Below are 22887 nucleotides of genomic sequence, written 5' to 3'. Positions count from 1 at the left end.
ACAGCAACATTGGCAGTAAAATTCTCATATCCAGACTCAATTATAAAATAATGTATGTTACCCTATACATCTATATTCCAACAATATGCAGTGATCACTCAGTTATATGATTAAACAGAAATTCCTCCATGAAATGGCAGGACGAGATCCTAAAAATCAGGAGACACTAGCAACAAATTGAAATCTCGTTTGTAACATTTCTTATGTTCTTACATTCTTTGGGCAATGCTAAAAAGCAAGTGGAGTGGAAAAAATGTCTTCTCTGATACAATCACAACCCTTGTTCTAAGATGAAGCCACAGATTCCCTCTTGCTTATTTTGTTGCACCCATATTAGTTTAATCAGTTTTTGAGCTAAAGAACCTCTACAAGCTCATTCTGCAAAGTTCCCAGTGAGGAGACTTTTACAGCCTGCCTGATTTGCAGCCCACAACCCTTGGTGCAAAGGTGTCCTGTTGTTAATCCTAAATGGATTTGCACTGCATGTCTCTGAGTTCCTATAGAGAAGAAACTTTTCACTCTAGGATTCACTAATGTGATTAGTGCCTTTTGTTAACACACTTATCAAGGTCTAAAAAGCAGTGCAAGATGCCACTTCCTAAACTGGCTCACTTCAGTATCTTTTGAAGGCATTCCTAAGAAGTGTTTCTTACAATTTCTAAAACACAGCTTAAGACAGGATCAAGGTTCAAGTATTTCCTCTGGAAATGTTCACAGAAAGTGCCCTACTGGCACAGAAATGTATGTGTCTTAAAAATATGAGAATAATAGCAAATATATCTACAAAATGTTAAATTGTTATACCAGTCAACCTTGTATTCTGAATTAGACTTACAATCTAGTTTTACAGTGAACTATGTTCCCCTGAGTGCAATATCATGATTTAATGCACCAGTAGCCCTTTTTCTAAGCACAGCAATTTCAGCACAGGCCACATTTCACAGTGACGATGCACCTACTGTACTGGAGGATGCAATTTTCATCACACATTTTTCTAAGATATCTTAAGATTCTGCAGGAGACGACTTATCACTCCGTCACTTGCTGGTCCTCAGCCCCACTCCTGAAACGGCCAACTCAGAAGAAAAGCAACGGGCACGTTCTCCATTACCCACAGCTACCTGTCGTAACAACTGTCGGGTGTCATACTCACTGGAACAAAAGTCGCCATACTTCTGCTAATCCGAAAGCAGTCCTGGCTGGGGGAGCTTGTGTCAGTCTCCTATACTCACCCCCTGGCCTCTCTTCTTCTCTTTTATACCCAGAAGGTTGTGTTTCTTTCAGGAGGCAGCCAATGAGAGCCGCCGTCCATAAAAACTGGGACTAGTCTGACTCGAAGAGGTGAGCTCATTCCTCTCCTGTTTCCCCTGCCCAGTGCCAAGATTCCTCGGGTTTCTGCGCACACTGAGCCCGGCTCAAATCAGGGGATCAATTATTCAACTTGCTATTGTCAGAGAGGTAAATTTAGAAGCAAAGGGTGGGAGAGGAGGTCCCGGGACAAGGGATGAGAGGAAATGAAGAAATTGTCGGCTTGAAAGGGGGAACCGAGAGCTGCCCGACGTCTCCAGCCTGGGAATATTAATGTCACAGGGTTGGCAGGAGCTCGGGACTCTACTCATCCTGGAAAAGGAGTGTGACGTGTCGCCGGTGGCCTGGTCCAAGTAATGCAAGCTGGGGTAGGAGCAAAGGCAACCCGCGCATTTCTCAGAATTGTTTGTCCGCAATTCGGGCGCGGCTGAAATTCAAGTGTATAATTGCAATGAGGGGAGAGGAGGAGGGGGTGCAGTGTATCTCCTTCTGCGTGTGAAGAGCGTTACTGTCCTTTGGGATGGACACTGCTGCTACTGTATATAAGGGCAAAGAGCATAAGGTTAGCATGGTTTGTGAACCAAGATTTTAATAAGAAATCTTATTAAAATAATCTTATTTTAATAAGAAATCACAAGAGGGTTAAGTCAATGAGGGTCATTCGGCCCATTCTGCTGGTTTGGTAGTTTAACGGATAAGCAGATCTATAATTTCATTCAGAATCTTAAGGGATGTCAGTTCTTGCCTCACATGCCTGTCTGGGAAATACTCCGCACGCAATGGTAAGAGAGCCGTTGAGCGGGCTGTCACTGGATCTGCCCTGTTATTCTTGTAATGACAAGTATGAAGCACCTGCGTGTTCCTACACCAGACCTCCGCAGCCGTGATTTATGACAGGAACTAGTTTATGTTACAAAAGGATGGTGCCCCGTTTTATTTGTTAAATTATTTTTAAAATAAAAAAAAAATGTCGTGTGTCAAAGGGAATAATACACTCCAGGGTATGTATAGCGCTGAGAAAACATCACCTTTGGGTCGAGCGCCCCTATCCCAGCACAGCCCTTACGATGCTGTACGTTCGTTAGTAATGTCGCCGCGCCCTCTGGTGGACGATCCAAGCTACAGCTAAACTCCTGGCATGTGCTGCAATTCCGAGAGGTTTATGTCCGTAAATATCTATAAAACAGCCTGTCAGATTTCCCCTGAGAAAAACGAACAAAATTATGGTCCTTCTTCTTTGACCGTTGATTGACTTTCCGGATGTACTGTTGACTCCTAATCCGTTCGCGATGTGAATTTGTTCATTACGAGAGGAGGCTATGTTAGTGCGGTTTGCTGGTTATCTTGCCGGCCGTTCTTTGAGAGGTCCCAGCGAGAACTGCTTCAACAACCTAGCTGAGCGGCTCTGTAAGGCATCACAGTGCTTTAATTTCCAATTGTGTTCTTGAGCTCTTGTTCCACCACGTTTCCTGGCATTATCCACTGGATTAACTACTTTGTCAGTAGTTTTCAGGATTTTTGAAAAACCAGACCCTTCTGAATTTATTTTCTGCGGCAGGAAAATGAACAAAACTAACTTGTGTTAACCTGATTGTACATAACATTGGCTAAGGAACAATCTGGTTACTTTTCTTTGATCTTTTTTCCAGTACAGTACAACCAGATTATCCAGGATTGAAGGACACACTGGAAATTATGCACAGGTACAGTTAAAACAGGGGAGTGCTGTATTTACAATAGCAGTTATTTTTTTCCATATAACACTAATTCTGGAGAGCCTCAGTCCAGCAGGTTTTAGGTTCCGTGCACTTGGAGAAAGGTGTTAAAGCTCTCTTGTTCTAATACTTAACGTAATGACTTAGTCAAGATTTGGGATGGTATGAAATCCTGCAGAAACTGCGGCCCTCCAGGGTAACACTGGAGCCCCCGGTACAGCAATACTTCCGTACTGCAGCGTTAAGGCTGTTCGTGCAGTTGCTCTTTCAGGAAACTTTCAGGCATGATGAGATTTACGGCATGGATTTCAAATCAGCCGCAGGATCCAGGAGGTAAACGACTCCTGGACATAATACATGTTTAGGTGAGGATTGCTTTAGTGCATCAGCTGAGTCATCCTCGACTCAGGACGTGGGCGTCACAAAACTGTGTACAGTTTTTAAAAATAATTTCGCAGTTAAAGCGAAATACCCACATGCTTTCTCCAGACGAAGCTTCAATACAGTGAATGCGACATGTCCACAAGGTGGCACTGCTACATTTCCTAAAAGAAACTTTTTTTTTTTAATCGTCATTCTGAAACGCTTGTGCAACACGTCAGGTAAATAATATCAGTTTCATTTCATGTCTTTCAAATTGTGCAGTCAGTACAGTGTCATTAATCCTTATTAGATGATTACACGAACGAAACTAAACACCATACAATGAGCACAGGAAGACAAACAAATCAGAAAATGCCACCCGACCCGATAAAAGACCTGCACACAGCCAGAATACAACAGAAAGAATGAGAACAGTCCACTGTGGTGTTTCACGCCCTTTCAATTGATTTTCATTCTGATCTTGCAAGGATTACAGTTATGGCTAAAACTGTGTCTACAACAATAATATTTATTATGGTGCAAAAATATTCTGATTCACACAGCCTAGCAAAGAGAGATACCACAGAATAAGGAAATTGACAGAGTGCTAGCACGTGAATTTAGGGTACTGTATATTATGAACACAAGGAGAACGGCAAACAACCAATAAAAAGCATTGTGACAAACCCGTAGAGACACAAGCAATGAAAACTCTGTGATTTCAAATGTTAAATTGGTAGGACTTGCAGTTGTTTGTGTACAATTGCACCACAGATGTCTAAGAAATTAGATAACTCTAATTTAATACTCATCTGCTTGTCAAAATAAGAGGTCTGACCAAGAATTTTAGCATTTTGTTATTAATGGGGTAGCAGCTGTCCTGGACAAACTACCCAGCCATGTTGTTGAAACTGGTCTAATATTGGAATTCAATGTTTTTTCTGAAACTGGTATCCAGTTGTACAATAACACATATTAAATCTAATTATACAGGTACTATCACATTTAACACTGGAGTTAAATGTGCAGTTTTAAGTGCTCCTAGTCAGCCAGGTTTAATAAGAGTGAAATATTTATCATTTAATCTAATTGAACATTGGTTTCTTGGAACACATTAATTCATATTGAATTAAATCAAATTTGTATTATTTATTTTCTTACTATTTATTTATTTTACTTGTACCTTCAAGAGAAAAAAAAAGTGGTGTTTAAAATAAGCCCACTAACGTGCTTTCTTTTCTACCTCAACATATTTCGCTCAAGATTTTGTTTTTGTTGTCTTTAGGAAGCCTGGTCTTTTGGTTCGGAAGCTCCTACAGTTGCGCAGTTAGGATTGAGGGTTTTTGGTCTGGGGTTAATTTTGTGGCTTGTCATTTCATTCATGTTAGTTTTTTGCACACAGCATGACTGCCTTTTCTGGTTTCACTGCTGTAGTGCATCACACGTCCCGATTCTTCTTGATCTGAACATGAGAATTGAATGCATCTGGACACACTTACTTCATCCACAGCTCTTGTTCAGTATTACCACTGCTCTGTGTAAGAGCCTGAAGAGCTTTCAGCCTCTGTCCTGTGGTTTCACATCTTCATGTGTTTCACTGGCTGAAATGGATGATGTGTCGATTGTGGTTTCTGTATTGCTTTTCCCATGAGATCACATTCTGTACAAATTAAAGAACCTCCCATGTTCTTTCACACAGGCTCCCCGTCTGAGATGCTGGCTTTTCTTATGCGAGATATTGATTGTTAGGGGAGTGGATATTCCATGCATTTCTGTTTTTAAGTTTCCTTTTCGTTTGCAATTCTCTTTTTGCCGCAATGAATAAAAATGCCTTAAAGAGGAGCTTCCTCTTGGCCAGGAAATCACTCAGATCATCTTGTGATCGGCTTGCAGGCCAGGCCCCCTTCCACAGAACAGCTATGTGCAAGGCCTGCGCGTGCGCAAGTGTCTCTGGCTGTGTGCATGAACGAGCTGTGACCCAAGCCAAGCATCTGCTGGGGAAACCGCTGCGTGTCATCCAGGCCAATTCTGCACCTGGTGGCTGAAGTGAGTCCCTGCATATTTTTGAACTGCTTTGTGATCTCTAGGGATGAAAGGTGGTGCAGTATAAAAAATGAAAGGAATTTATATTATCCACGAAGAACAGAGAAGAAATGGATTAACTGATGCAAGAATGTCGCTGTGGGCTCCTGCTCTTTCAGTAGGCAGAGCCAGAAAGGAAGCTGAGATCAGAAGATCTGGCATGTGATCAAATTACTGGTGTAGGAATGAGCAGTTTAGGTTAATGGGACTTTCCAGTTGAGCCTGTTAGAAACCGTAAACATCTGAAATGAAGGAGAAGTAACCGTGTGAAGCAGTCAGACTATTAAACTAAACCAGGTCTACTTTAATTGAATGTTTCATAGCAAGACCTTTAAATAATTCCCAAACCAAATACACTGACAAACTTTTGACAAGAAACAACACCATGACACCACTTCAGAGACTCCAAGGAAGAGTATGTTCACGAAAGCAAAATGTTTTTGAAAGCAAAAATGTTTTCTGAGAAGTCTGGTTATTGATGTTTGGAAAGCTGAACTCAGGAAATCCTCTCCCACAGACTTAAATGAAAGAAGAGGTTGGGGGGTGTTCAAAATCCTGTTGATGCAAATGAAGTGAAATTTTAACATGCAGGAAGTATTTTTAGGTAACTGAGGGTCATGAATGATAATATGCGTAACAGAAATTTGAAAAACCAAAATAGCACACCAACGTTCAATATTTTAAGACAGGGTTTCAGATCTGGCATGAGTCATGGGTGCCTGTTGACTTCTTTTATTTTGGAAAATTAAGTAGGACACTAAGCAGCACAGTGCTGTAGTGGTTAACATGGCTGCCTTGTAGCCCTGGGGCCCTGGGGTGCTATCTTGGTGGAGTTTGTACTGTATGTTCTTCCTGTATTTTTGTGGGTTTGCTCTGGGTGCCCCAGTTTCCTCCTACAGTCGAAGTACTGGTAGGTTAATTGGTTTCTGGAAAACTGAGCCCTGGCATGAATGTGTATGTGTTTGAGTCTGTGTGTGCCTTCGACGGAGTGGCGTCCAGTCCAGCGTGTATCCTGCTTTGTGCCCTTTGCCTGCTGGGATAGTCTCTAGCTCCCCTGTGACCCTGTATTGGATAAGGCAGTGGGTGGATGGTCATATACAAGACTGGCAGAAACAAACTTTTCTTTAGGGTCTGAAGGCAAAAGCTTTTATTATACTTCCCTTTGACTTTTACCCTTTATAAAAATATACTAGTAGGGCTGTCCAGTCCTGGCCCAGTGAGCCTCTACAGGTTTTTATTTCACGTCAGTTCTTAACAGGCTAAATCTGCTTGTTATTGGGTTAATTGGGCCCATTTAATAACTTCCATGAGCCCTTCAGGTACTGATGATCACTATAAGACGTAAAACAACTTGCAGATACAGGGTTTTTCCATGTATGGGTTTTAAAACATCAACAAACATCTGCAAATTCTTCCTGATTAAGACATGGATTGATCCCATTAACAAGACAGGGGTCTACAACCCTGCTACTTGAGAGCTGTAACCCAGCTCTAGTCTTCTATGTTACCAGTTTCTAACAATTGGCAACACCTGTAAGGCATTCATGAAATAAGCGACTCATGTATTCAATTAAGAGTGCTTTAATCCTAGAGGCCCTGCCGGAAAGCGCTCCGGCTCCAGGATCCAGGTAGTCCAGTCCGGGGTTGGAGAGCCCAGCTCTGAACAACCGAAAGGCAGCGCTCGACTCCAGTTTCACCAACAAAGGGCTTCGCTCCAGGCGGACGATGAATATTTAATGAAGCTAAAAGTTCTCATGCTAAATTCACGGTTATTAATTTAGCCATGAATAATTTATAAACAAAGCACGGGAATGAGACAGGACAGTGCAACGAAATGCGGGGGCAAACAGGCAAACAAATCTTTCTACCCCTGTCCCGTCCGCCCCAACGAAAATATCATATTAGTCCTGAAGCCGTCAGATGTCACAAGAGCTGTCTAATTTCGGTCACCTGTCAGTTTCGAGGTCGGGATATTCTTGGCTGTTTCTGGCCGCTCTACACAAGTCGGATACACGTGAATGCTGTGCTCACCTGCTTGATCTCATCTCGCCCTTTCCAGTTTCGCTAAACCTGAAATATGAAAAACTCTACAGATGCTTTCGCAACAGTTGCCTTGATTTCGCCACAGGATACAAACCATGGGCTTTCTCAAACTCTCTATCCCCTCAGCTATTCCCTCTTCACGCCTCACAACCGCGAACTGAAATCATGCCAAAACACAGTCCGTGATACACGTCCGATAAACTATGCATTCATGTTTCCGTTTAGGACTTTATTCGAAATAGAATTAATGCAGAGGAAGACCAGGACATATTTCTACATCATCCGTGTGCCTTTTCACCTCCTCTCCACCTTGGTTCCGAATAACTCGCGGAGCAACATTTTGACACCGTGATCTCATCGCAAACCCCCCGATTTTCAAAGCTGCGTCACTACCATGAGTGGGACGGGTCCTGAGCGTCCGCTCCACCTGTCTGTGCACGGAGCTCCTCTTCGGAGATACTCGGTCAATGTTTCAAAGGAAGTAGAGGCGGTTGACGGGGTTGCACGTCTCATTGTCGTAACATGTGTCGCGCACGATGTCTTAAACACGAAGGTTGTACAGTATTTCTAGGTAGACGAAACGCGTCTAGCTCCGGCAGCAGCTGCGCTGGAGTCTGATAGTTGTGTTACAGGTGGTTTTAACACACTACACGCCCTGTTCTATCACTGGTTTTTCATAATGCGCTAGTCAGTCACATCCCCTGTGCACTTTCTTTCTTGATAAACGCTTTTTATAGCCAGCTTGTCCAGCTTTTAGAGCAGTCCTTCGTGCCAATTAAGCCAGTCTCATGCGGCACACACAGAGCACCATGCTGCACCGGACTGACGGAAAGAAAAAACACAGAAAAGCGACCGAGTCACAGACAGCAGCAGCATTTGGGGGGCTCGGCGCATGTGAGAGATAGTCAGTGGGCCGTGAAACACTGTTCTACAGCTTAAGAGCTGAAGAGCAACGTAGCAAAAAATCACAGGAAGTTCATCGCTTCCTGTGTACGTGTGCTTTTTGTTTAATGGAAACGGCGAGATTGGGTCTGGAAACCTCAAGTCTCTGGTAGTCACAGGCGAGATTTCGTTTTGAAATTTCTGTTCGTTATTTTGTCGCCCAGGTAGGCGGCAAGCCGGGCGGAGCCGTGCCAGCAGCAGGTGTCTGCTGAATTATTCATGCCCAGGTCGGGCTGGGGCCAGGAGTCAGGTGTGCGCTGCATATTCATGAGCATGTTAATGAGCAGGTGGGTGTCTGGGGCAGCGCGGCAGGGAGCGCAGAGTCAGTGAAGCTGGTCAGTCTGCTCGGAGCTCCGCTTTTTTTACCCCAGACGGTCAGTTTTCAGCTTTCCCAGAGCCCCATGTCCTCGCCTGCGCCGGTTCGGTATTTCTCGGAGTCGGAGGTGTCCCAGCACCGCTCCCCCAGCTCCTGTTGGGTGCTGTTGGCCAACAGGGTCTACGATGTGACTGGTTTCCTCAGAAGGCACCCTGGCGGGGAAGCTCTGATTTTAAGCCGAGCGGGGACCGATGTCAGCCGACAGATGGAAGGACCTCCTCACCGGCACTCAGAAAACGCCAGGCGGTGGATGGAGCAGTATTACATCGGGGAACTGCGCAAAGACCCTGGGGACACGCAGGTACGCAAGCCACCAGCTGTTAATTTCATCAGCTCTTTCGGTCTAGAGGGCGTTTATTTAATTTACCATTACTTCGTAATAAAACGTAATTAACCAAATCGGGAAGTCTTGCGACCAGGCTGCGGCGCCAGTCAAGTCAGAGCCGACGATATCGAAACACCGCTGCGGCTCCTTGAAACTCAAATTTAACGGAATTTGGACAGACTTTTAATTTTTTTTTTTGACGCCGGTGCCAGTAACCTCCTGTCCAGATGAACTTTGTATGAAAAAGGCAAACCGGGCACGTTAGTTCCCACACCCACGCCGCAACTTACAGCCAAATAACCCATCTGCCAAAACGGAAAGCATGGAGAGCCAGCCCCCCTCTCTGTCGCCTGCAGGTGCGATGTGGTTAGCAAACCCTGCACAAAAAGTGGCGGTTTTCAACACCACCTTATGGCCAGGGGTCTGGGAGAGCTCCCAGGGACTGGGTGTGAGTTTCCCGGCCGCCGGCAGCTCGGCCATGGTCCGGCACAAGTGGTTTACTTTCTCCGCTGCCGAGAGTCGCTAGCAGGGGAACGGGCCAGTGTGTCTGGGCGTGTCCTACCTGCGCAACTCGTATCGCAGGTACGCGAAACAGGATAATAACTAGGAAATAGTTTCGGGGCGAAGTACGCATCTGAGCTCAGCGGGTCTGGGAAGCTCTAACCAATATGCGAGGTCTTCAAGGCAACAGCGCTTGACTTAAAAACGAAACCCATGCCCGTGTTATCTCCTTTATTGGACATTACAGAATGTGTTCTAACGTATCGTTTTCGTGTACCTTTTATTTGCAGTATATACTTTAGATCGCGCCTGTTTGTAACTGCTTGGATTGCTCTATCGGTGTTGCGTTATTAAATCCAAAAATGTAGCAAATGAACAGTGACTGATAGCAGCCTCTAGTTAAAGCATGTGAATGCTGTTAAAATTATCAAAATGCTCAGCGGTGATGACCATCATAGCACAATGGTTCATGTGGCATGGATCAATCAGTTGCTTAAGCAGGGAGACTTAACATGCTTTCTAGATATGCTGGTTGAGTGAAACCTGTAGGACTCTAGGACCAGGTGTGCAGAACTCTGGACATGGTCACAGTGTGGTTAGCCCTTAGCACCTTTTACTAAGGGAGAAACATAGCAATTTTCTTTAGCCAAATAGAGTGATCTAAATATCCATTTACAGGTCAACAGTGCCAGTACTCCTCTCCCCTTTACATTCTACTGCTGTCTTCCACTGAGTACTTGCATGCCTGTGAGCATTAACTGTCGATCCAGTAGTAGCGTTGTGCTTGCGAAAAACGTAGTAGGAATGCACAGTATGAGTAGTGTTGTCTAGTCTTGGTTCTTGGTTGCAGGGTTTCATTCCAGCTCAGATCTGAAGCTAAATTGACGTATTGGCTAAATTGGACAAAATTAACAACTGCACTCTTTAAAAGCTTCATGTAGACGTGATGCAAGGTTTTCATGTATCTCTGTGAATCTCAGCCCCCGATGAGGACATAACATGTATTTAAATATCCAGTGCGTCACTGGAATTGAAATGGAGAAATGCTCAGATTTCTTTAGCAATGTTTGATATTGAATCATGCTATGCTGAGCAGACTGAAGATAAGCCCAGCTTTGATTTCTAGGCATTGTGTTCAGTTACCATTAGTGACTGTTTCTATGAATGACCTGCCTACACAAACCTTGTTTGACCCTAGTTTTGGGAGAGGTCAGTATTTCTGTGGCATTTTTAGAACAAAGTGGTCCTGTTATCAATGGACAAACCAATTTACTTGATATGCGTTTTGTATCCTGAGTAGGGGATGACTAACTCCGTCATTCTGAAGACCATATCTGAATTACTGTTTAGATTGCCTACGTTACCACCCCAACTAAAACCCCATGTTTTCAACATACAGTATTCTCATCTTAACAGAGTGGTATGTCATGAAACCTCATTTGGTCCTCCTGCTCCTTAACTTAGTCAAACATTACTGGACCAATTTTTGCTGTGTCCTTTCATTCATAACAGCTGCATTAATATCTTCGGTAGCTTCTTTACCAAAGTAAGCACAGTTTATTTTTACAGATGTGAGCTAAATTCTTCAAATGTGTAAAAGGCTTTTTTCTCTTTTTTTTTTGTCACGTTAAATTGGGACTACTGGGCTAGTCTCATCCCTGATTCCTTCTGCTCTAGATTTAGTTCTGCATCACAACAGTCTTGGGTTTGTTTTGACTGTTTGAGCTCTTCTTTTTTGAAGTGTTAGATTCAGTTGAGTGGAAGAGTGACCCCCCTAGAGAAAGAAACTGACGGGTGGTTACGGGAGGTGTGGAAAGATGAGATCTTTTCCCTGGACCAGTCCACATTGATAGAGATCGCTGCTCGGAAGTGTGATCCGCTGTGCTCTCCTCTGCCAAAACCATCCTCCGCCAGGTTACCATCATTCTCAGTCTTGTGTTTATTTCCTACAAACTACTTCTTGCAGATATCCTGCCTTCATACGGCTATCTGCAAAATGAACTATGGTAATGTTGAACATCAGAGGCTATCATTAAGATTACTTGGTAAGGGGTGATTTTGGTGTAGCTGTTTGTAAATAGGCCATGTACTCAGGCCAGTGTCATCAGATAAACCTTTGGACTGTGCACTTTCCTGGAGTTTGGCACATTTTGGCCATTCTGGTCAGTATATGTCATGGTTTTTCATCTGTCTGTGGAAATCAATAATCAGACCTTGTATCGATTTTTGGAAAACATTATTTAAGTTATTGGTATACTGTTGTTGACATTTTTGCTGGTGGAACTAGCATAAACCACATTCATATAATATCATTTTGTGACCTCCTAGAGGACTTTCAACACAGTAGACTCTGTTTCCTCAGTGTGTGAGACAGTATTTCACTGGACTGGCGTTGTTTCACTTCTTAACACTGCCCCAGCAACTTTTCCTGCTGGTCTGGATAACCTTTTAATGTGTCTGACATAAATACGCAAATGTCACCTTCAGATAACTGTGCCTTTAAAGCACCAGCCTGCCCTGCTGGTGTATTCAAGCCTAGGTTAAAACTCATTAAAGAATGCTTTATCAAAATTTACCTTCCATTAATTTACACATTAATGCAGTATCAGTGTGCAAATGTCACCATGTGCAGCTAAACACAACTTCATTTATGGCTGACTTCTTAAAATGTATTTTTGTTTCTGCAATATATTTTGAGTCATTTTTAGCTAATTTCCCCTTCCCAATTTGCAGAAGCTGCAGTAGCTGATGTATGTAAATTTTGAGGGCCTAGTTAGTGGACAGCCAGTTTCTCTATCAGAGCAGTAGATTTTTGTAGGGCCTGCATCAATTTAATTGTCTGAACTCCTCCTGTGTCTTTTCAGAAACTCTTAGCTGATTGTCCCCTTGTAATGCAGATTCCTATGAGGAATTTAGTGTCTTTTTATCTGTTTGTCCTTCAGGTCATTCTTCCTGTCACTATTCAGTTAAACATTTAGACTGTTAGTAGGTGTTAGGCCAATGTGTTGCACAACAGACAAGAGAAAGAAGCACGCTTCACTTATCGTTTTCCCACATTTTCTGAAAAAATTAAGTATTTCATACTGCAGTGAGTGTATTTGGCTGAAAATGTATTGGGCAGTGAATTAAGTGGAAAAGGAAATTTTTACTACTGTTTCAAAACTGCACTTTCCCCAACCCTTTTTAATAAAACTCCTTCAACTACAGTTATTCGTTTAAAACCTTTAAATGGTTTTGAGCTCTTGAGCAGGGGATATCTTCTATTTGTTTTGTGAAATGTTGTAGATCACTCGAGATCTAGAACTCCTCAAGAGCTGGAAAGGAAAAGCAGCTCTTTTAAAGCAGAAATGAGCACAGTCAAGTAACTGAGGGCTGAGCTGTAATATAAGTAAAAAAAAGACTGAGAGTAGAGGCCACAACTACGGGATGTAGAAACCTTGGAGAAGGAGGCCTGGGGCCGTTGACCTTTTCTCAAGAAAAGGAGAACCGGTTGTGCTAAAGGATAGAAAATCAGTCTCTCTGTGGACATGAGGCTGGGCTGTGACCTGTCTCCACCGTGGCTGAACCTGTCTGCCCACATGGCAACTGGTTCCATCTGGTTCCCGCCCATCTGCCGACCTGAGTAACCAGTTGGCGTTGCTTGGAGAGTGTGCCTGCTGTCACTCACTGTTTTTTTTTTCACTAATTTTTCTTTTTGGAACAAAAATGTGATGTTTAACTGTGCTTCTAAATAAAATAACATGACAGCTGGCGCAGAGTCAAAACGGGAAATTCTATCAATAGGTAATATCACTCACGTTTAAAGGTGGAAAAATGTGAAAGTTCAGTTCAAGACATTGGGAGTTCAATGGTGCAGAGCTGAATGGAAGCAGGAGGAGACAGTGTGCTTGGATTTGGCATCGAGGTGCACAGGTGCTCTGGCAGCTGAGAGAGGTTTCCCTTTTTCCTCCATGGCGAAGCAATGGTTGAAAGTCTCATGTCCTTGTGTTCTAGTGATGACATAATGAGCTCATATTCAGTTTGTGACATAACAGTTGTAAAACTGTTTACTCTGTGAGCTGATCCATCATGCAATCTGGCTTGCTGTCACTCTGGGAAATGAGATCATGTCAGGCTTTCCTAGCTCTTTCAGAGACTAATGTCTCCAGTCTGCGTTAGAATGGCTGTGTTACTGAAGCACGTCTCTGAAGGGTGCTTTAGGATTTGTTTGTTCCTACGCAACATCTTCATGGTGGCGTAGGTGTTAAAAGGCCTGTTGCCAAGAGCTTCACAGTTTAATGCCTGGTTCAGCCCCTGTTCCTGTGTTTTTATCCCAGAGGCTTTACCTTTACATCGGCTTCATGTGAGATCTTGAGCTGGGCTTCTGTTGTTTGTGTGGTTGTGCAGAGGCGGCTCCAGGTTCTCTGAGTTGATTAACATGCCTGCTAAAAGACTATTGAGCCTGCAGTTGTGAAAATGTTTAGTTTCTCCTCCATTTCCGTTTTCTAACAGACCCTGCTGTGCTAGTCCTCGATTGTGTCAGTTTTGGCCGATAATGCCTAGTGGAGATGTAGGCCTCATTCTAGCAGGTATCTTTGCTAGTATCCACATGCGCTTGATTGAAATAAAACCCTTGCCCTTTTTCACAAGAATAGTCCACCTAGCTGTCCAGCTGTCCCTCAATATTGGGTGTTTGTACTGTGGATACATGGCAAATATTGAAGAAAACCTTGATAGGTGGAGCCAGTTCTGTTGGATGCTTTGTTATTACTGGTTTCTAAACTTTCAGATGGATTCTTGTCTAGAACCTTTGCCTATGTGGCAGCTAACTGTGCTGTATGCTGTGGAGATAAATGTATTAGTTTCACATAAATATCACTAAATGCTGCCGTCGATCACTCATACCCCAGCATTAAGTAGCATAGTAGGCTAACCTCTTACCTTTGAATATACAAATAAGGTTCTCCTTATTTGCATTTCTTATAGCATCAAAGAAAGTCTTGATGAGAAAGTTATTTTATAATCTTTTTTTCTTGTCCATTTTTAATGTAAAGCTCTTGTCTTGATGCTTTGGGCTACAAGAAATGACCAACCCATAATCTGATATTCGTGGTCAGCTGAAATTGCATAATGTTTTACCCCATACTTTGTGTCACTCATTTCAAACACACCTGTCTAAAGAAGACTGTATGTAACTGCTGTTGGGGGTTTAGTTTATATGTGTTTAAATATTGCACCTTTGTTGTCAAGGTATCCTGGGCATCACACTTCACAAACCACAAAGAGGGTCAACAACAAAGAAATAGTACTAAAATAAAAATATTGTTAAAAATACACTATTATAAATGCATATCTTCAACATTCCCTTATAAATCCAGGAAGATCGTGTTTTTCTAATGGCAGAGGTCAAAGAAGTTTGTAGTTAAGGTGCAGCAAACTTCTCTTTTAAGGTTTGGTGTGGAATTACAGAAGAGATCTGTGTGAGCACTGGAAACGGGAAAACACATTCCTGCGTGAAATAAAATGAAACAAAACCTAATTACAAAATTAAGACCTAATTTTTGTTAAAAGTTGATTATATATCGTATTTATTTTGCTTCCCTGATCAGACATTCGGCAAACAGTTTTTTAAAAGGGTCCCAGTTTGTTCTGCAAATCCTCTCCATTTTAAAGAGAAGAGACTCCTATTCCTAAATGCAAAATTAATTTGCTGAGGATCCCTTCATCCTAGTTTTCTTGTTGAAGTCAGGATTTGTGTCCATGTCAGTTTCTTTTGAAGACCACAATTTATATTACATGCTGCGATCTCTGTTCCTGGTCGAAGAGATTAGACTATACTGTACAATACAGCAGTGTTTTGTTCCTTCAAGATTAAACAGTGCTCATTTCCTGAAAATACACCCTGACTTCCTGTATTTGGTTTTTTTAATGGTCACATCGAAGGGGGCTGCTTCAACAAACAGAGCAAATAAGACCTGTAATCTCATGAGCTCTCCGGATCAGTCCTTGCTTGTTGCTGATCTGGTCAGATCTCAGAAACTAAGCAAAGCTAAACCTGGTCAGCACTGAGATGAGACAACATTGCAAAATATCCCTTTTAAGTGGGGTCTTCCTTTGTATTGACATTCTGTAAAATTGTTTCAGTGGCAGGGTTTTAAACTTATTCAAGTTTGTGCCATTGTTTAAGATGTGATAAAATAAGTGTCTGCAAGTGAAGTGCAGTGAATTATTGCTTCAAATTATAAAATCATTAGAGTTCATGTAACTACTCCAAAGGCCTATAGTAAAGATTTGACAATTTCCTAGTTGTTGTTTACAAACAATTTCACTGGGTACAACTCAAAGTGGGATAGAGAAATAATTTAAATAAACAGCAGTGAGCAAATAAGACCTCTGAACCACCCCAGTGTTGTGTACTTTACAGATGTTACCCTGAAAGAAAGGCCTGCAGATTTACTCCCTTTAAATGACGGCACAAAAGAAAACATTCCCTGCAAAACCAGCATGGCAAACTTCATTTTCATTTAATTTATGTATTTACACATTTCACTGAAGCTTAATGGATTTGAAAAATGAACTCTTTGGTAGCAAGTAGTTTTAACTGATCCAAGATTCTCATCCTGGTGTTTCTTGAATGAAGATATTGGCATAAATGACATGGCGGGGTAGCTTGTTATGGAGCATAGACTCCAAAAATCCTTTGGGTAAGGAAGTACCTCCTGCTCTGGGGTTTAAGTGCCCTTGCAAGTGATTTCCATGACTTCTGTCATACCATGGTTCTGTCACATGACGGGTCAGCTGTAAGCAGTACAGTTTTCAGTGTTACAATTTCCCATACTTACCGAGAGATTGATTTCAATTTAATTAAATATAGATCTAAACCAGTTTGATCCAAATGGAAGCCTAAGGCCTTCCATTCATATGGTTTCGTCAGCTTCATATTTAGTCTAAGTTGGCCGTTTTCCTACTACAGCCGATAGAAGTCACTTGGAAATATGTCAAGGTGGATAATGGTAGCTTCAGTGTCATTCTTTTATCTGCTAAACCAATATAATCATTTCTTACACTTATATAGCGCTTTTCTGGACATTCCACTCAAAGCGCTTTACAGGTAATGGGGACTCCCCTCCTCCACCACCAATGTGCAGCCCCACCGCAGCCATAGTGCGCCAGAATGCTCACCACACACCAGCTATCGGTGGGGAGGAGAGCAGAATGATGAAGCCAATTCATAGATGGGGATTATTAGGAGGCCATGATTGGTAAGGGCCAATGGGAAACTTGGCCAGGTCGCCAGGGTTACACCCCTACTCTTTTCGAGAAATGCCCTGGGATTTTTAATGACCACAGAGAGTCGGGACCTCGGTTTTACGTCTCATCCGAAAGACGGCGCCTGTTTACGGTATAGTGTCCCCGTCACTATAAGGGGGCGTTAGGACCCACATAGACCGCAGGGTGAGCGCCCCCTGCTGACCCCACTAACACCTCTTCCAGCAGCAACCTTAGTTTTTCCCCAGGAGATCTCCCATCCAGGTACTGACCAGGCTCACACCCGCTTAGCTTCAGTGGGTTTCCAGTTGTGAGTTGCAGGGTGATATGGCTGCTGGTCATATAATATAAAACAAATCTCCTAGAGGTTTTTTTACTCCTTTCCCCCTCAGGCAGTTTTAATATATGGGATACACGGCCAATCCAGTTATCAGATCTGATGAGTACAGTGGGCTGGACAGCTTACTCTGTCTCACACCCTTAAAAACAATAAAGCAGTTCTGCTTCCCCCATGGTGGAGTGTTATCAGGTCAGGATAGAAGAGCTGCTGTGCTTTTAATAGGTAACGCATTGCTGTGCTGAGGGCTTTTCTGGGCTCATTAGTTTTGACTATATGGGTTGATTAGGTATGCTGTGGTGTTTGTTAATTCATAGCTCTAAATGGAGTAACAGCTTGAGTGACATGCTGCTTAAGAAATGTCTTGTGGGTGCTCTTCCAGCTTGGTGCATAAAATAATTCTGTGTGGTGCAGGTAATATGAAACCACTTGATGCTCTGATTACCAAACTTTTTTTTTTTGTTCAGGAACAAGTAATAGGTTATTCCACGCTGAAAAGAGAAGAACAAAAGCACAACGTTTCGGCCGTGGAGGCTTCTTCATTCAGCTTCTGTAAATGGAATATCTGCCACTGCGAACTCTGGTGTGTTGATTCGGTTTAATAATAGTAGTGTTGCTTTTTAATTATTATACATTACATTTTAATTTGGTTTGCGCTTCTCCACAATGGCTTAGTCTCTCATCTGGGAGTCATTAATGTACTGCCCTTGATGTGCGCCCGGTCCTCTGTGGACACGGTCATCAGCAGGGACTGGTCCGATAAATTCACATTCACCTGCTCTCGGCGCCAGCGGTGCCTTTAAAGATCCACAGAGCGTCTTGGCAGTTGCTCAGTTACAGGTACTGTACAGTGCTCGTCTCTCGATGGGCTGCAGGGAAAGTACTCCAGGGAGGCCCATCGGGGTTCAGTATGGGCTGTTATTGACGTCGACTGGGGACCTCAGGGAAATGCAGCTTGCTAGTGCGAGATCAGAGAGCCCTGAATTTTTGTGTGGGGTATCCCACTGGGGCAGTGAACCCTGAACTCGGGACTTCGTTAGATTCCACAAAGAAGAACAGAAGAGAAGCTTGGTATTGGTGAGATCATTGGAATAGCGCAAACAGCGCCTGTCGGAGAAGCCTGTAGTTAAGGAGCTGTGTGTACAGCAGAGGGAATGATGGTGTTATTAATCTAGCAATCAAGAATACTGTTAGTGAAAATGCCCTCGTTTGAAGGTTTTCAACATGTTATAAGCTGGTGATAACATGTAATTCTTGTGTGATCTTAAGAAAATTATGATTAGGCTGTGCATTTGTCTGCCCAGAAAGATTGTTTTATTACACTAATAAAGCATTAGTCAGCAGATGTTAAAACATTGAGCACTCAAAGTAACAATGCTAAGTATGCTGACTCATCAAAATAAGTTCTTTTTAAATAATTGGTTCCTTTTGTTGCATGGAAAGCAAAGGGCTGCTTCATCCTAATGCATGTCCATCTTAATATTTAGATTCTTTTTTTAAATGTGGCTTTGGCGAGAGCTCATCATTTCAGGTCCAGTGTAATTTCGAGAGGCCTGTGCTAGGAAAACACAGCTCTCATTGTAAGTTAATTGCACTATTCCTCTTTTAAAGGAGCTATTTCAGAAGAGTCAACAATCAAAATCCTCAATATATATCCAGAATGTGCTGGATGCTCAAAAGGGCATAACCTATAATCTGCCGGCTGGAATTTACTTCAGCGTTTTACAATTCTACCATGAAGCTGCTGATTTCTGTGTGAAATACTGTACTGGAAGTGGCACTTCAAGGCAGAGAGAAATAAAGGCTGCTGAAAATGTGTATCGGAAACGATCAGATCTTTTAATTCTTTGACTTTTGCAAGAGGAATTTATGGGTCTCTGTTTGTGAAGGTTTTCTGTAATGTTTTTCAAAAGAGTATCTTACATAGGTTGGGAGCAGAGTGGATTTGAAAGAATGGGCACATTTTCAGGGTAGGAATTCTGGGAATGCTGAACAATTCCGAAGGAGGGACAGAGAGAAAGAGCCTTTTCATTCTAGTGATCCGCATTTTTCTGTCCCACTGTCCCAGTCGAGTTTGTCTGAACTCATTGTGAGCCATTGGTTTGACTTCGTACAGAATAATCTTCAAATGGAGCATAAGAACTGCTCCTTGTGTCTATAATTGCTGTTATTTGTTGTAATTGGATTGTATGTCGTTCAATAATCCAAATTTTTGTAATTAACAATCAACCTCACTACAGCTGTTTTTGATATTTTAAAAATAATTGAACAATGGTTTTCTATCCTCTCATTTTCTGTACTTGCATAAAGTAAGCTGATTTCTCATTTCTTGTTATGAATTCTATAAAGTACTCTTGATTTTGTTTTTGTTGTACAAACCTGATTTATGTTTTTCATATTTTTGTATAACAGTGCTGGAAGTGTTCTGACCCACTCATCTTCAAGTCTGTATTTTAACATCACTGGAGACAAATCTCCGTGCAAGAGGTTCAATAATTGTATTGATGCATAATAAATGCACAACCTGATGTATTGTCACAAATAGTTTATAAGCAGAGCTATCTCCCAAAATAAAAACAGTGCCAGAAAAGTATTTACAATTTTAGTTTTTGCTAAACCATTTGAGTAAGTAAAAAGAAGACAGCATTTAAAGGATTCCCATTGAGAAGGCTGGAGATGTAGACCAGTTAATCCTCAGTTATGCTGGTTTATGTGTAATTGCATTGTGCAGAGGGAAGAAAAAGTGTTTTATGGCATTGCTCTCAAATGAGGTGATGTTGGTGTAGCTTGCAGGCTTTCACTGTCTTGCTCTGATGAGCAGAGGTGCTCCAGCACCTCACAGTCTTAAACACCTACTAGTCTTGATCTGCACAAGTGCCTCCACAAACTCATAGGCTTTCTTTCCATCGTAACCATGGTCCTTAGTTAATAATTCAACTGCGAAATTCGCCATTGCTGTTCCTCTAATACGGGAGCAATTCATTAAAGTCCTGAAATAGGAAAAGGATCCCAAGGTGCCCTTCAGGTGTTCCAGGACAGGAAGCGCCGACTTCAGAATATCGGATGCCATGTTGTATAGGCTAATAATATAAATATGTAAATCTCCTAGTGTCTTGTTGAACCCCATAAGACCTGTGTATAAAATCCCATTTTGTGATTTATTTTTAACCCAGAAACTGTTTAAACTTTGAAACTATTGAGCTTTGCAACTTGACACTGAATGCAAAATAAAATGGACGTTGATATCGAATGCAGAACTGAACTGCTGACTGGAAGCCGAAGTTGCCTGATTCAGTGTGAGGTGAATACACACGACACTTTTCACGGCTTTTAGTCTTTATCACCTGGGCTTCAGATCTTCTGTCTGCAACGTTAAAACAGTGGCTTGAGAATTTTGATCAGGCTAGACTTTTTGCAGACACCTACTGTCTTGAAGTCAGGTCCTACAGCACAGGAATTGACAAGAAATATATTTTACAGTGGCTGTACTTGAAAATTTCTTTTTTTCGTCTGTATACGGTCAGAGGCTGCACATTTTTGTGAATGGTGGATGAGGTGATGCTTTGGTCTTGGTGTCAGTCTTGAGCTTGTGCCCGCAGAGTGCTGCTCAAGTTTGGTTGGGTTATGTGGTACTTGGCCTTGACCAACTGGCAGCAGCAACTGGGCGAAAGAGTGTAAAATTAATCAAATTCAACTCGCAGGCTGTACAAGTTTCTATAGCCTATAGTAATACTGCTCATGCTAGTTCAGATTGGACTGGAGACTGGAGTAATGACTGAGCAGCTGACAAAGGTCTTGAAAAGGGATGGGTGACCTTGGCATCCTTTACTGCCCCCAGCTGTCAGGCTTTGTATCCCTCACGTTTCCCTGAGGATGCTAACACTCTGCAAAGTCTACATGTCTGGAGCTGATGCAAGATAGTCAGGGTGTTAAAGATTAATTATTTTTGCTCTTGTTTGCACTGTGTGCTTGAGTGCTTGTTTTTGCAAACTCGGAATGTGTGTTCAGGACTTGCAAAAGTAGATACCTAGCTTTGATTAGGCGAGACCTACTTGTTAGGCCAAACCCAGAGTAAATGCTTCTTGCAAAATTATACATATGAAATATTGGAGGCATGCTTATATTGCAAGTCTTTATGCTGAGACTGGAATACTCTAGATAGACTAGGTCTGGGTTTGTCAAAAGATCTAAAAATCTGCACAGACGTATAATTACATTGAACCATGAGCTTATGGAGCTGCTGAGGTACATTTTATAAAACTCCAAGAGAAGACTTGACTGGAGTCTTCACAGTTTTAATGATGTTAAGTGATGTACCTTGCCCAGTCTCTGAAGCACTGTTAGGGTTTGTGTTCGCTCTGATCGCTTCATGTATATAGTTATGTTTATTCTAAATCACTTGTTAAACAACCTGTGGTAGTCTCTTAACCAGACCTTTCAAAGTGAGATGCTCATCTTACTAGAGATCATGATTAAAACAGTCACAGTCTTTGAGGCAGCTGGCGTTAATGTGTGGATCAGTTTGCCAGTTTTGCTTACTTGGACCCTGTGGGGTGGGATCTTTAGGGAAGGAGCGAGGGCCTGATATGAGCAAACTCTGACTGGGCCCAAGACATGCTCTTAGTTTCGCTGTCCCCAGGATCTGCACTGTATCTTTACAGGTGATTTCCCTGGTCTTTCTGCAGGTGTCGGGATCAGATGATTTCCATTAATGGATTTGCATATTTATCCTGATGGGTTATTGAATGGGATTCGTATGATTGCAGTAGGCCACGGAGGTGAATGTTCCTGTTTGGGAGTCATGCGCGTTTTCCTGTGTTGAAAGAAAGAAATTAAAGTTTCTATTAGATATGGTTGGGGACTTGGAAGACTGTTCAGATTTGGGTGTGGTGGAGTTGAAAACCAGGCATGTCCGTTTGTACACAAGGGGGACATTGATCTGAAATCCAGAGTATTTGTTGTGGGCTGTGGCAGGCCTTAGTGCCGCATTGTAGTGGTTTATGCATGTGAAGCTTCAGATGCTCTCTAAGGTATGTTATCGGAATAAAGAAACTGTGGAAAGACCTGTGTCGTGGAATGAGTCTGCTTTTGGTCTTGCAGAACACCGGTGCAGCAGTGTGTGTATATTAATCAATTAGGAACAAGTAATGGGTTTATTCCATGCTGAAAAAAAGAAGAAAGAGAACACAACGTTTCGGCCGTGGAGCCTTCTTCAGGTGTGAGGGTGTCTTGTTGTGTCTTGCTCACATCCTTTGCATGCTGACGCAGCTCCCCACCTGAACTATTAATAAATTACACAAGCAACGCTTTCAATTAAGGCAGCTCTCATCTTTGAGGGGTAGCTAACAGCTTATTTTACTCACTCGCCTTCCCAAGTTCCCAGAATGAAATTATTCATTTAAAAAAATAAAAAAGAGACAGCTCTTTTAAGAGTTGTCAACTCAGTGGTTTAAGAGTGACAACTCAGTGGTTACCTTTGCTGGAATAAGGATCTGAAAAGAATGGATAGCAAGTTAACTGGGATGCAGGGATCCAATGTGTTTTGTAAGGTGCTGTCTCTACAGGATGGTGGCAACAGATGAGGAAACGTGATGGATCTGCTGCTTCTGCAGCACATGAGCTTGTTCCTCCAAGCAGAGTAGGGTAC

General features: G+C 42.4%; 1 protein-coding gene across 1 annotated transcript in view; it reads left to right on the top strand.

The window, feature by feature from the left end:
* Nucleotides 1-8754: 8754 nt before the first annotated feature.
* Nucleotides 8755-22887, top strand: part of fa2h (fatty acid 2-hydroxylase) — a 40296-nt gene continuing 26163 nt past the window's right edge. The window contains exon 1 of the mRNA XM_006641324.3: nt 8755-9130. Within this exon, the coding sequence (XP_006641387.3) occupies nt 8855-9130 (276 nt within the window). The 5' untranslated portion in view covers nt 8755-8854. The remainder of the gene's footprint in view (nt 9131-22887) is intronic.

Source organism: Lepisosteus oculatus, chromosome 20, assembly GCF_040954835.1.
Source record: "Lepisosteus oculatus isolate fLepOcu1 chromosome 20, fLepOcu1.hap2, whole genome shotgun sequence".
Classification (NCBI taxonomy): Eukaryota; Metazoa; Chordata; class Actinopteri; order Semionotiformes; family Lepisosteidae; genus Lepisosteus; species Lepisosteus oculatus.
This window is presented reverse-complemented; position numbering and strand designations above follow the sequence as displayed.